This window comes from Colossoma macropomum, unplaced genomic scaffold (assembly GCF_904425465.1).
Source record: "Colossoma macropomum unplaced genomic scaffold, Colossoma_macropomum, whole genome shotgun sequence".
In the NCBI taxonomy this organism is placed as follows: Eukaryota; Metazoa; Chordata; class Actinopteri; order Characiformes; family Serrasalmidae; genus Colossoma; species Colossoma macropomum.
Genome location: NW_023494792.1, coordinates 49,470,662 through 49,482,467, shown reverse-complemented (window position 1 = coordinate 49,482,467; position 11,806 = coordinate 49,470,662). Strand labels below are relative to the sequence as shown.

General features: G+C 38.7%; 1 protein-coding gene across 2 annotated transcripts in view; it reads left to right on the top strand.

The window, feature by feature from the left end:
• strip2 (striatin interacting protein 2) overlaps positions 1-11,806 on the top strand; it is a 59,903-nt gene that overhangs the window by 14,592 nt on the left and 33,505 nt on the right. For both annotated transcript variants that reach the window (XM_036577453.1, XM_036577454.1), the window contains exons 4-5: positions 1,630-1,764; positions 6,197-6,317. In XM_036577453.1, the coding sequence (XP_036433346.1) occupies positions 1,630-1,764; positions 6,197-6,317 (256 nt within the window). The remainder of the gene's footprint in view (positions 1-1,629; positions 1,765-6,196; positions 6,318-11,806) is intronic.

The following is an 11,806-nucleotide window of genomic DNA, read 5'->3' as shown; positions in this document are numbered from 1 at the left end:
TTTTGTGGTGTAGATAATAACATAATAATCACACAGGTCAGTGAAAGCTGTGGCTGTCGTATATTGTGATTATTAATTTGGCGACAAACTGTAATTAATCTTATAATTAAGAACGGAACAGTGAAAGTCACGCAAACTTTACTTCCCGAGAGTGAGATGTCTGTTGTGTCGCTTAGCTTAGCCTGATGCCTTTTTGTCTAAGGATGTTTGTCCTGATGTGAAATTGTACTAGAGCTGATACATGACACTGTTTTTGCTGAGACCTGAGGCTGTTTTGTCTGATGTCTGAAACCTGCCGCTTGGTCTGAGGGTGACCTAAAATATACAATATTAAGCTAGAATTAGAACGGTTTTATTTTGAATAGTGAAATTCAGCACAGTGTAAGTGCTACAAGTGTACCTCTGTTAGTCAATACTCAAGATTTCAGTATCAGGAAAAAAAGGTTGGACATGCGCACTCCTGGAAGTGTTTTTTTGTTTTTCCTTTTTTCCACATTTTAGAATAACAATGACATCAGTCTTTTCTCGGTCTCGAGGCTGTCTCAGTCTTGTCTTGGTCTTGGTTTTGTCTCGAGGCTGTCTCAGTCTTGTCACGGTCTCAGTCTTGTCTCAGTCTTTTCTCGGTCAGTCTTGTCTCAGTCTCGACATCTTTTGGACTTGGTCTGTTCTTGAAACCAGCCGAGTGCTGAGCCTCCGCCTGAGCAAATTAGTTTTTTTTTTCTCTTTGATTATTGATTATCAACAGAACCTTCAAACAGAATAAAGTAGTTTTTTTCTCAGCATGTTTAAATAAAATGTGTTCACTGCCAGTTGATCTTTCTTTGATGGCTTAACTGGGTATAATTTGTTTATTGATGTTTATTAGTTTCTAAAATGTAAACATCCTCTGAGGGCAGATGAGAATATTGTTATTACTACTGTTGTTCTTTTCATATTCAGTTGACTTTAGTTGGTGGTGATTCTGAATAAGTTTTAGAGAAGAAGATACTGAAAATAACTTCACCATCATTTCCTTGATAATATAATAATAATAATAATAATAATAATAATAATATTTTCAGGTGGTATACTCTTTAACATTATACTTTATGAATTTAAACATTAATTATATTGTTATTTATTAATAAGTATAATATAGGATAATCAATGATAATGTATTTATAATAAACCACAAACAAATTTCACTTTTTCTCTTTTCTGCTTTTTATATTCTGAAAAAATCTCAATCAGGCCTCGGCCTTGTGTCAGTCTCACCACTCCAGGTCTTAGTCTTGATTCAGACTCGCCTCAAAATGGTCTTGACTACAACACTAGTCTTTAAATTAAAGTATTAGATCATGAAAAACATTCATTCGATCAGTTGTGTCCAAATGTTTGACTGGTACAGTATGAACGTGTGCGTGTTCACGTACATGTGCTTGTGTGAGCGTGTGAGTATGTGCGTGACAAGCATGTACACCTGCCTTATTCATGAATGTCTTCTTGAATGCTAATCCCTCTCGCTAATCTTTGTCACGTGTGAATGAAAGAGAGAGGAAGAGAGAAAATGAGAGTGAAATTGGGGGTGTTTGAAAGTGTATGTTTACAGATGTTCATGTCTCTCTCTGTCCATGTGTGTTTGTTTGTCAGTGAAGGGCAGGAGATGGGTGGAGCTCAGTGTGGATGACCAGAGGGCATATGTCATGAGGCTGCTGGATGCTCTGGAGGTCACCGACAGAGAAAAGAGACTCAAAGTGGCTCGTGCTATCCTCTACCTGGCTCAGGGTACTGAACCTTACACACAACACTATAGCAAGAAAACTCATTTATTAATTCTAGGGCTCTGAAGCGTTCCATAGACCCCGTGAATGTTTTGTCATTGAAAATGTACTTTTAAGTGCTAACAAGCAGTTTAACTGGTCAAATAATGTCTATTGTTAAACTGAAGCAAAGCAAAACAGCTGCAGTGTTCTGTCCATGCTAACAAACACTTCAAATCAACTGCTGCCCTTTTCTGTTTTCCTGTGTCGAGTGTCCAGACATCCAATATTTCAGCTAGTGCTTTGTGTTATTATCAGAAATGATTTAGCTGGCCTGTATTATGGATAGGAAACTAATGCACACAGTACATTCACACCTGCAGTAAACTGAAGAAATGACACATTGAATTTATGTGATTCTACGGAGCCCCGCTGGTGACATCCTGTATAAATAAAAATAATGCGTGGCCACGACTTAGTAAGGTGTGGGAATGAGATGATTAAGTCGTGACCATGACTTAGTAAGGCGTGGGAATGAGATGATTAAGTCGTGACCATGACTTAGTAAGGCGTGGGAATGAGATCACGGCTTACTAAGTCGTGGCCATGCATTAGGATCTCGTTCCCACGCTTTACTAAGTCGTTCTTAATCATCTCATTCCCATGCCTTACTAAGTCATGGCCACACATTATTTTTTATGTATACAGGATGTCACCAGCGGGGCTCTGTATGATTTAAATGTGTATATAATTTCCACATTAATAAAATATACCACATCAACACAAATATTGGCAAAAGTAAGTAAACTTAGAGATAAATTTGTGTTGGTGTGGTATATTTTATTCATGTGGAAATTATCTACACATTTGAATTGAATGTGTAGTACAGTGTCACCAGCCAGATAAACCTTTTGTAATATGGCTAAATGGAAGTATTTAGCAGGACAACATCTGTCCAGTCGTATGTCCTTACAGGATACAGCACTCTAGGCAGCTAAGCTTGTTAAGTTGCAGTGTTTCTAAGCAATACAGGAAGAAATCGTAGGCCTAAAACATTTATGCTAATTTAATGAAGATTTTAGAAAGGTATGGAGTGTAATTTGTGCCAAATTGAAATGGAGTCACTATAGTGGAGAAGCAAGAAATGAAATGCACAGATGACATTACTTTTCCATGGTGTCATGCGGAATATGTGACGAAATAAAAAGCAAAACCTGGGTTACAACTTTTTCACAGTTGCATAACTTTTCTTTGGATGATAATAGATGAGGATTTGTATGAAAATTAAAATGCTGAATTGCTGTCGGAAATGAATACAATCCACCTTGAAATGTAATCAAAATATAGCTATATTGCTTTCCTCCACTTTGTACACATACACCTTATTGAAATACACATAACAGTGAGAACTGTGACATACAGTGTGTACATGCTATTACTTTTCTATAGTGTCATGTGAAATACGTGCCAAAATGAAAAGTAAAATCTCTATTACAATGTTGTAACGTTCATTTACCTGCTCTTTTGTACTTCAGGTATATACACTTCATTGAAATACAACCACAACAGTAAAAAGTGTATTGCAATGAACACAAGATTGTGTTTAAATGGTGACGTGGAAAATGTGCCAAAATGAAAAGTAAAACATTTATTACAATGATTTAAAGTTGTTTAAATGCAGGGTGGAAAGCATTATAGCTGTATTGAATACGTTTCAAGGTGGATTACATTTATTTCTGACACAAATTCAACATTTCTTTTTTTTCAGTAAAGAGGACAAGTAACATGAAAACAGAAGTTTTGCTTTTCATTTTGGCACATATTCTACATGTCACTATGGAAAAGTAATGTTGTGCGAATTGCATTTCACCTTTTTCCACTGTAGTAATTGCTTTTCAATTTGGCATAAATTCCTCTCCATAGCAAGATCACATTTCAGAGAAAAAATAAATAAATACAGTTATATATAAGACCTCCATTCTGTCCTGTATTAGACTACAGGGGGTGTAGAGAATAATACAGAGAGACTCACTTGAAAGAGGCCCCGAATATTCTGCTATAACTCCCGTCAGGATGAAGCAATCTGAACCAAAAAAATGTGCTAAATACCTTGACATTTGTGTAATCGATTGCATTACATGCAATGCTGGAAGTGATCTCAGTTTTCTGCCAGACACATTTCGACATGGTGTCCCATGTTCCTGAACGTATCGGCAAGCATTAAAGAGGTTAAACGTCATGATGGCTGTCCGGCGCCTACCTCGTCGTTCCGACGCAGGGGCATCCTGGCTTGTTCAAAGCTCCATACACTGAGGAACACATTGCACATTGTTTCGTTCAGATTGATTTGTCCTAGTGAGAGTCATTACAGAATATTCGGGGCCTCTTTCGAGTGAATCTCCCTGTAGAATCACATGAAATACTCACACTTTGGCCATTTCATTATAAAAAAACAATTACAGGGGTGCAACTCGTAGGTGAAAATAATGGCTGAAGCTCATCTGTTGCTGCACAATTTATCAGCCCCCTTCAACCCTATCTATCATTGGAAAGGAACCACTGCAGGACCACTACTGACTAGATATGATTTGGCTGGTGAACCAGTACAGCAGTGACACCAGCACGGTGGTGTGGGTAGTGCTGGTATGAGTGTATTACACACAGCGGTGTTGCTGGTGTTTTTAAACACATCGGTGTCACTGTTAAGCTGAGACTGGTCCTCCACAAAAACATCCAGCTAAGAGTGGCTCTGTGGTCAGAAACTGATGTCTGATGAAGGCCTAGAAGACAGCAAACACACAAGGAATGAAAAAAATATGAGGTACAGTCTCTAACTTTACATCTACGAGGTGGACCAACAGGGTATGTCTAATAATGCAGTGGATAGTAAGTGGACACAGTGTTTAAAACACCAGCAGCGCTGCTGTGTCTAAACCATTCATACCAGCGCAACACTCACTGACGTACCACCACCTTGACAGTGTCACTGCAGTGCTGAGAATGAGCCACCACCCAAATTATACCTGCTCTGGGGTGGTCCTTTCCCCCTGATGGATGGGGTAGAGAGGAGCTGATGAACTGCACATCAACAGTTGGGCTACAGTCAGAAATTGTAAACCTACCAAAAGTATAAGTATAAAGTAAAAGTAAAGTATAAAACTATAGGTGTTTCTGAAATACCATTACTAATATTAAATACTAATACTAATATCATGTATTCCATGTGTTGTTTCCAATATTTTGAACACCACCTGTGTGAACAGAACAAACCAGCAATGCAGGAAGGTGTTGTAAGTTAGGGGTGGTGAAATTTTTAGCAGAATATATGTAACAAAACCATGACATCATGCTATTTTTTTTTCTTTTCATTTTCATTGTTTGGAGAAAGTTGACAAGATACAGCTGTACATATAACTGACACAGCAACACAGCTGGTGCTCACCCTGCTGTCTCTGCTCTGTCTTGCTGGGCAAACTTTTTTGCAAATAAGCTGAGCGCTGACCAGTCAGATTGTTATTGTGAGGTGAGGAAATGCTTGTGTCAGGCCCATAATCAAGCTGCATGTGCACATCTAGTGGGAAATTATTACAATGGTTGAAAAAAGTGGTAGGTGAAACTTTCTAAAACAATAATAGGCCACTTCAGGGCACAAAACTAGCCTAAAGCTCCTGCTTGTGTTTTAGTGAAATGGCCATAGCAACATGCACAAGTGACACGCCAACAGCTGAGGCAGCGAGTAAAGTAATTCACTTCCACAGCGTTAACTTTTAGAAGTGCATGGCTAAAAATATAACAAAATACCAAGTCCATCCCAGCACACATGGTTCTTGGTTATGATCATAATATTTAAAAGTTCTGTTCTTTTATTATTTTTCTGTTATCATTTTTAGCAATTGCAGTTAGTAGTGGGCAGTAAGACAAAGAATTTAGGTCACTTTATAATTAACATTTCGGCAGGTTTCGGCATGTTTCATGGTGTACATATATATTTTCAAATAAAAGCATTTTAGATGCTTATGTAAACCTATTTTTGTAGGTTAACAGTAGCTTATTATTCTGGAATGTCCCTTCTTTTTAATTAGAACCATTTTCAACAAAAAAACTGAAATATTTTTTATTGTGCAAAATGTTACTTTCTAGCATTATTTCCTCAGGCGCAGAAAAACAGCATTGATCTAAATGTTGTTTCAATTTCTATATGGCTTAAATTGTTTGAATTTTAAATGGAAATATTAAATGCCACGTTCATGGCCCAATTTATCAGTTGCTTACTTTATTTATTTAACTGTTGTATAAAAGCAATAGAACTAGTACCCACAACTAGTTGCAGTTAAATGATCCTAAAATCTGGGGGTGCTGCAGCCCCCACAGCACCCCTACTTTTATGAAACAAACTTCCTGCATTATCAGGCTGGACTGCTTCAGTTATACTGATTTGTGTGTTTGTGTATATAAAGGTGTATTTGATGAGTGTGACACAGAAGCAGATGTTCTCCACTGGTCTCGACACAATGTCTTCCTGCTCTACGACATGGGCATCTTCACTGCTCTTCTGGAACTCCTCAGCATGGAGATCGAGTGAGTGTGTATTTTTTAGAGTTATTCAGCGTACACGTGTATGTGCATGCATGTTAAATGTCACAAATGATACATTTTTAACTATCATGTCACTGTCCTCTTATTTCTTTCTTTCTCTCCTTTCTTATTCTCTCTCTCTGTCCTCTTTGATCCCTGTGCTAATCACTAACTTCAGAGCCTTAAACCCACGTTGTCCTTCAGGGCCCAACTAACTGATTAAAGCCATTTTCTGTTCAGAGACTCGATGATGGAGCCAGGCTCTGTACTGAGAGAGGCAAAGAGAAAAAGAGGAGAGAGGCACTTTTTGAGATATGTAGTGTTAAAAAGATTTCTATACAGTAAGATTTTTTTTTTTAAACATTTGTATGTTCAGCAAAACCCAGCTTAATGTTCATCAAAGTTTTTTCCTTAGAATGAAGTTATTAAATGATTTTGACAGATTTCTTTCCCAAACTATTGTTAAAAGCATGTGCTGAAAATCTTTTGGTCTCAAACATCCTGAAAGGGTTAAGTGCTGATGTGCGAGGGTGGACAAAGAACAGTATGTTAGGACTTAAAAGTAGTGAAAGTAGAAATACTTTTGGTAAAATGTTACTTGAGTAAGCGTACAAGTATTTCATCCATATTTCTACTTCAGCGAAGGTGCAGAAGTATTTGCTTGCTTGTGAATGTACTTAAGTATCAAAAGGAAAAAGTACTTTCAGCTATTGTTGATTTTCATCCTGATGAAGAAGTGCTATTAAGAAGTCCTGTGTGACTGCAGACACAGACAACGTAGTTTTTCATGCTTACACTCACACAGCTCTCCATAATAGAACTTGTTCATCTATAGTTTAAATAAAGCGTTCATTTGTATACATTCATTATGTAAATATAAGAGGATTTTTTTTTGTCATATACGTACTTTATAGGTAGCCCCCCCCCCACACACACACACCAAGTAAGTCTTAAAGTCTTATATCTGCTAGACGGACTGCAGGGGGAGGAGCAAGATGGGATAGCAATACCTTTGTTTATTTATTTGATATGTAAATGTAATATTTTTGGTTTCATTTCACACCTAAGTTGATTTGTAGTAATTTCAAGTGCATTAAAACTCCCATCCACACACCAGACACAGCAAAAAGCCACTACAAATACAAAATAAATTAGTCTTTTACTTTTGATACTTATGTCCATACACTAGCCAGTACTACACTACATGTCCTAAAGTTTCTAAATCCCTCCTTATTATGAGTGTAGTTTCTTTAGGGTGCTCCCACTGCTAACACAAGTGCTGAATTTTGGACACACAGCTTGTGTAATCTCCAAAGAAAAGCATTGCCAATAGAATGGGATGCTTTGGAACAGTCAGCCTGAGCCTATGGACATCGGACCCAGAGCCAAGTGTCAGCTAGAGGGTTATAAGGCTCCCATCACTAGGCTCTAAAGCAGTAGAACTGTGTTCTCTGGAGTGATGGAGCCCCATTTAGTACCTTTGGGATTGAGTTGAAGTTTGTGATCCAGAAATAGTCATCCAACATCAGTACCTGGTCTTACTAATGCTGTTGTGGCTGAATACAATCAAATCCTCACAGCATTGTTCCAACATTAAATGCAAAGCCTTCCCAGAAGAGTAGAGGCTGTTACTGCAGCAAAGGGTGAAAAAACTGTCTATTAATATCCTTAATTTCAGAAGAAATATTAGATGAACAGGTGTCTACAAACTTTTGGACACATAGTGTAGATAGAATACTTGTACTAACTCAAGTAAAACTTTATCAAGAGTTTACTTAAGTAGAGAAGTTTTGCACTTTGTCCATCCCTGCTGATGAGTGATGACATTACACCAAGGATCTTTGACATTATTCTAAAGGTAGCACTGACAAGTACTGTCAAGTATTTACATGTAATATTGTTAACTCAAAATAAACCTGCTTAATCCTTTATATATTAAATTATTGCAAATCAACAACGCTGTCCCCAAACTATTGAAGAGTGAGAGTGTGTGTATTTAGGAACAGGCCATCAAGCCCTTGATTCTCTTTTTCAAGCCTACCCGGATTCAAATAGGGATGAGGGGCAGCTTACTGCTTCAGAGCAACTTGAGGTTAAGTGTTTCACTCTAGAACACGACAGCAGTGCTGAGTGTGAGGGCAGCGGCCTTAGACCCTCCAGCCCCCCTCACAGCTCTGTGGAGAGGAGTGAATTCTATTTTTACTCTCTCCCTCTGTCTCCTGAGGGAGCAGGCTGGAAACAGCTCTGTCATGGCCTGACTGCTGGCACTGGATTTGTGGCATTCTCTTCAGAGCTGCTCTAATGAGACAGCTCTGCTCTGGCCTTCCAAAAGCCTGCTGAGTGCTGAGGAATATAGCCTGGTACAGCAAGCCCTTCCCAACACTCCTCAGTATTGCCTTGAAATGAGCTCAACACTGCGTTGTTGTCGCTGTTATAATTAAACCTCGTGACTTCCATTTTTCATTTTTTACTTACTTTTTTTAATAAAATTTGAAGATGCCAGCTGCTCTTTACAGTGTTTGGGATAATATCGTTTTTAAATGCTATAAGGTTACTGGGTCATATGGTGGCACTGTGGGTAGCGCTGTCACCTCACAGCAAGAAGGGCCTGGGTTCGGTTCCCTGGCCGGGCGACCAGGGTCCTGTCTGTGTGGAGTTTGCATGTTGTCCCTGTGTCTGCGTGGGTTTCCTCTGGGTACTCTTGGTTTCCTCTGGGTACTCTGGTTTCCTCACACAGTCCAAAAACATGCAATCAGGCCAATTGGATATGCTACATTGCCCATGGGTGTGATTGGTGCGTGTGTGTGTGAATGAATATATGTCTGTGTGTCTGCACTGTGATGGACTGGTGATCTGTCCAGGGTTTATCCAGCCCTCTGCCCTGTTCTGCTGATCACCTTTCCTTTTTAAGGCCCAAATACCCGCCCCACAGCGAGGTAATGACGTGGCAAAAATGTTGGGGCTGCCATCTTGGGTGGCCATTCAGATTTTAGCCAGGGCCTTGCCACTCTGACCACGCATGTGTCTGTGACATTGTTTTAAAGTAGTTTTGTGATACAAGCTTTGGTCTAAAACGTATTTTAATCAATTTATTTCCATCCATTCATGGTGGACGGAAAGGGTGGCAAAATAGTTGCCAAATAAAACTTTTTTTTCAGCTTTTTTTTTTTAATCATTATTTTACCATCACCAATGTTACATAAAAACTCAGAAGACAAGATTCACTGGTGGTTTTGAATAGTATATAAATGGCTAAAGAAATCTGAGTCTGTATATTTCTCTGCAAATTTCACATCAGACTACTCTGAATGACTTTGTCTCAGCCACTGAATTAAACAGAAATCACTGGAATTCCCCTTCTTTTTATAGCACCTGTACATTTAATGAAAACTGTAATTCTTGGTGCTAGCATCACTCAAGTCTCACACTGAAGGGGGACTTCTGCAATATATTGCTACATTGATTATTTGTCCCACACCTACTGAAAGCTTTGAAGCCCTTTTTGTATGCCATCGTATAACATACTCAATTTAGTTGGAATGAAAAGGGAATGCAGATGAAGCACTGCACCTGTTGCCATCTTAGCCTAAGAAACCATTAGCCACTGTGCAGAAGAGACACCCGCCTTTTCCTCCACTTCTCCCTTCCCTCTTTTTTTCTCCACACTGTGGCTAAGTGGCTTGGAGTGCGGGCGGCCTGTGATCTCCACTTCAAAAAACAAGCTAGCCTCTATGCTAGCGTGCTCTGCTTTCAAGCTTTTTCAAATTGCTTTGGCTCTTTCAGCCATCAGCTGTTACTGCACCATCTGATGTTGGGGCTGTGTGAAGCTTGTTGTTTGGGTTTGGATTGGGTTAGTTTTGGGTAGATGAAAAACCTACAAAGACTCAGATTATAAAAACATGCCAAGATGGATGTCCACCTAGAGGACAGCACAGTAAAGGACATGATGTACACTTACTTTTGCTTTTTGTCAGTCCTCTAGATATTATGTGCACTGCTGAATTCACTGCCCACCTGAAGCGGCTAATCAGAGCTTCAGTAATGAGTGATCAAGTGGAATCAGGCGTGCTGGAGCTGGAATTCAGAGGGATGCTGGAGTGCTTTAAATTGAATACTGCTGGCCTTTTTGTCGCTTCTTGCTAGTTTGTTTTCTAAAGATGAAAATGTCACTACAGTTCACATGTCATGTTGTGCGTTATACAGTTCATCTCAGTACATTTCATTATTGGGTTACTGGCCAAGATGTGTTTGGTGTCTGAAGTTTTGCGCTGGAGTTACGAGGCTAATGCTGCTAACTGTCTCCTGATTATATGGTAATAGACACAGTATGATACTGTTATCTGCAAAAATGGATAAAAAGAAAGACGAAATTCAGGCTTCAAGTTGGCTGATACTACTGTTTTTTAGCCATACAACTTTTTCATTTTTATAGATAACGGTATGCTGTACATAAGCAAGTGTATTTGGTTTTACTTTACAGCTTGACGCAATGCTAAATGATGACTATAAGCCTCCATTCTTTCATTACTTCACAGAAAGTAAGAAGGAAACAGGCCACTGCTGGCCAACTGACGACAAAATTGGTTGACTGCCACTGTTGACTGCCACAAGCAGCGCGCTGGCTTTTTCTCATCGTTTTCCCGATTAATCCACCAGCAGTTGAGCATAGGTTTAGACACAATGTTGCTTGGTCACCCCTCATTTTCCACACACAATTTACTTGTAATTTATTTATCTTACTTTCTTTATCCTTTATTTACTTTATTATTTTTTATTAGTAGTCAATTAAGTAAATAACACACACATTCAGTTCTTAGTGTCTCTTCTTTTAAGAATATTTTTTCTTTTGAAGATCTTCTATAAATTTCCTGCTATGAGGATTCTTCCTTATGTTAAAAAACTCAAGAACTCATATAAAGTGCTGTTTAACATTATTGAGAAAAATGTAATTTGTAGGCATATGTGCTCATATTTTGAGATAGAAATATGAAAAGCCTAGAAAAGCCACACTTTTGAAATAAGCTAGCTAGCTAAGAGATGTTTTACTGTGTCAGAGGAGTTTGTCTATTTGTTGATTGTTGAAAGTCCGTCTTCACCTGAACGAGCTTGTGAGGATGGTACATGCCTTCTCTTATTGGCTTTATGAGAATGCCGAGCTGCATCCTCTAAGCATTTCATAATACGGACGAGACAGCGGTAATCAATCTAGTACAGTGTCAGCAACATTTTCAAGAAAATCATTTTATATGAATACTAGCTGAATTTTATTTTTCAGTATAAAAGATATCTGCATTTCTGTCTGAGGAAATTCGAAAGTAGTTAAGTGTTGTATGCAGGACAGGAATCTGGGTGGTGGACCAGCAGAGGCATACAGACAGTGGGATGCTGACTTCATCAAGTCAATGGACTGATGTGCTTGCTATCAGGGTTGTTATTTATATTAGTCTTGTACCTTGAGAGCTAAATAAAGAAACAAACTCTAGACACCAAAC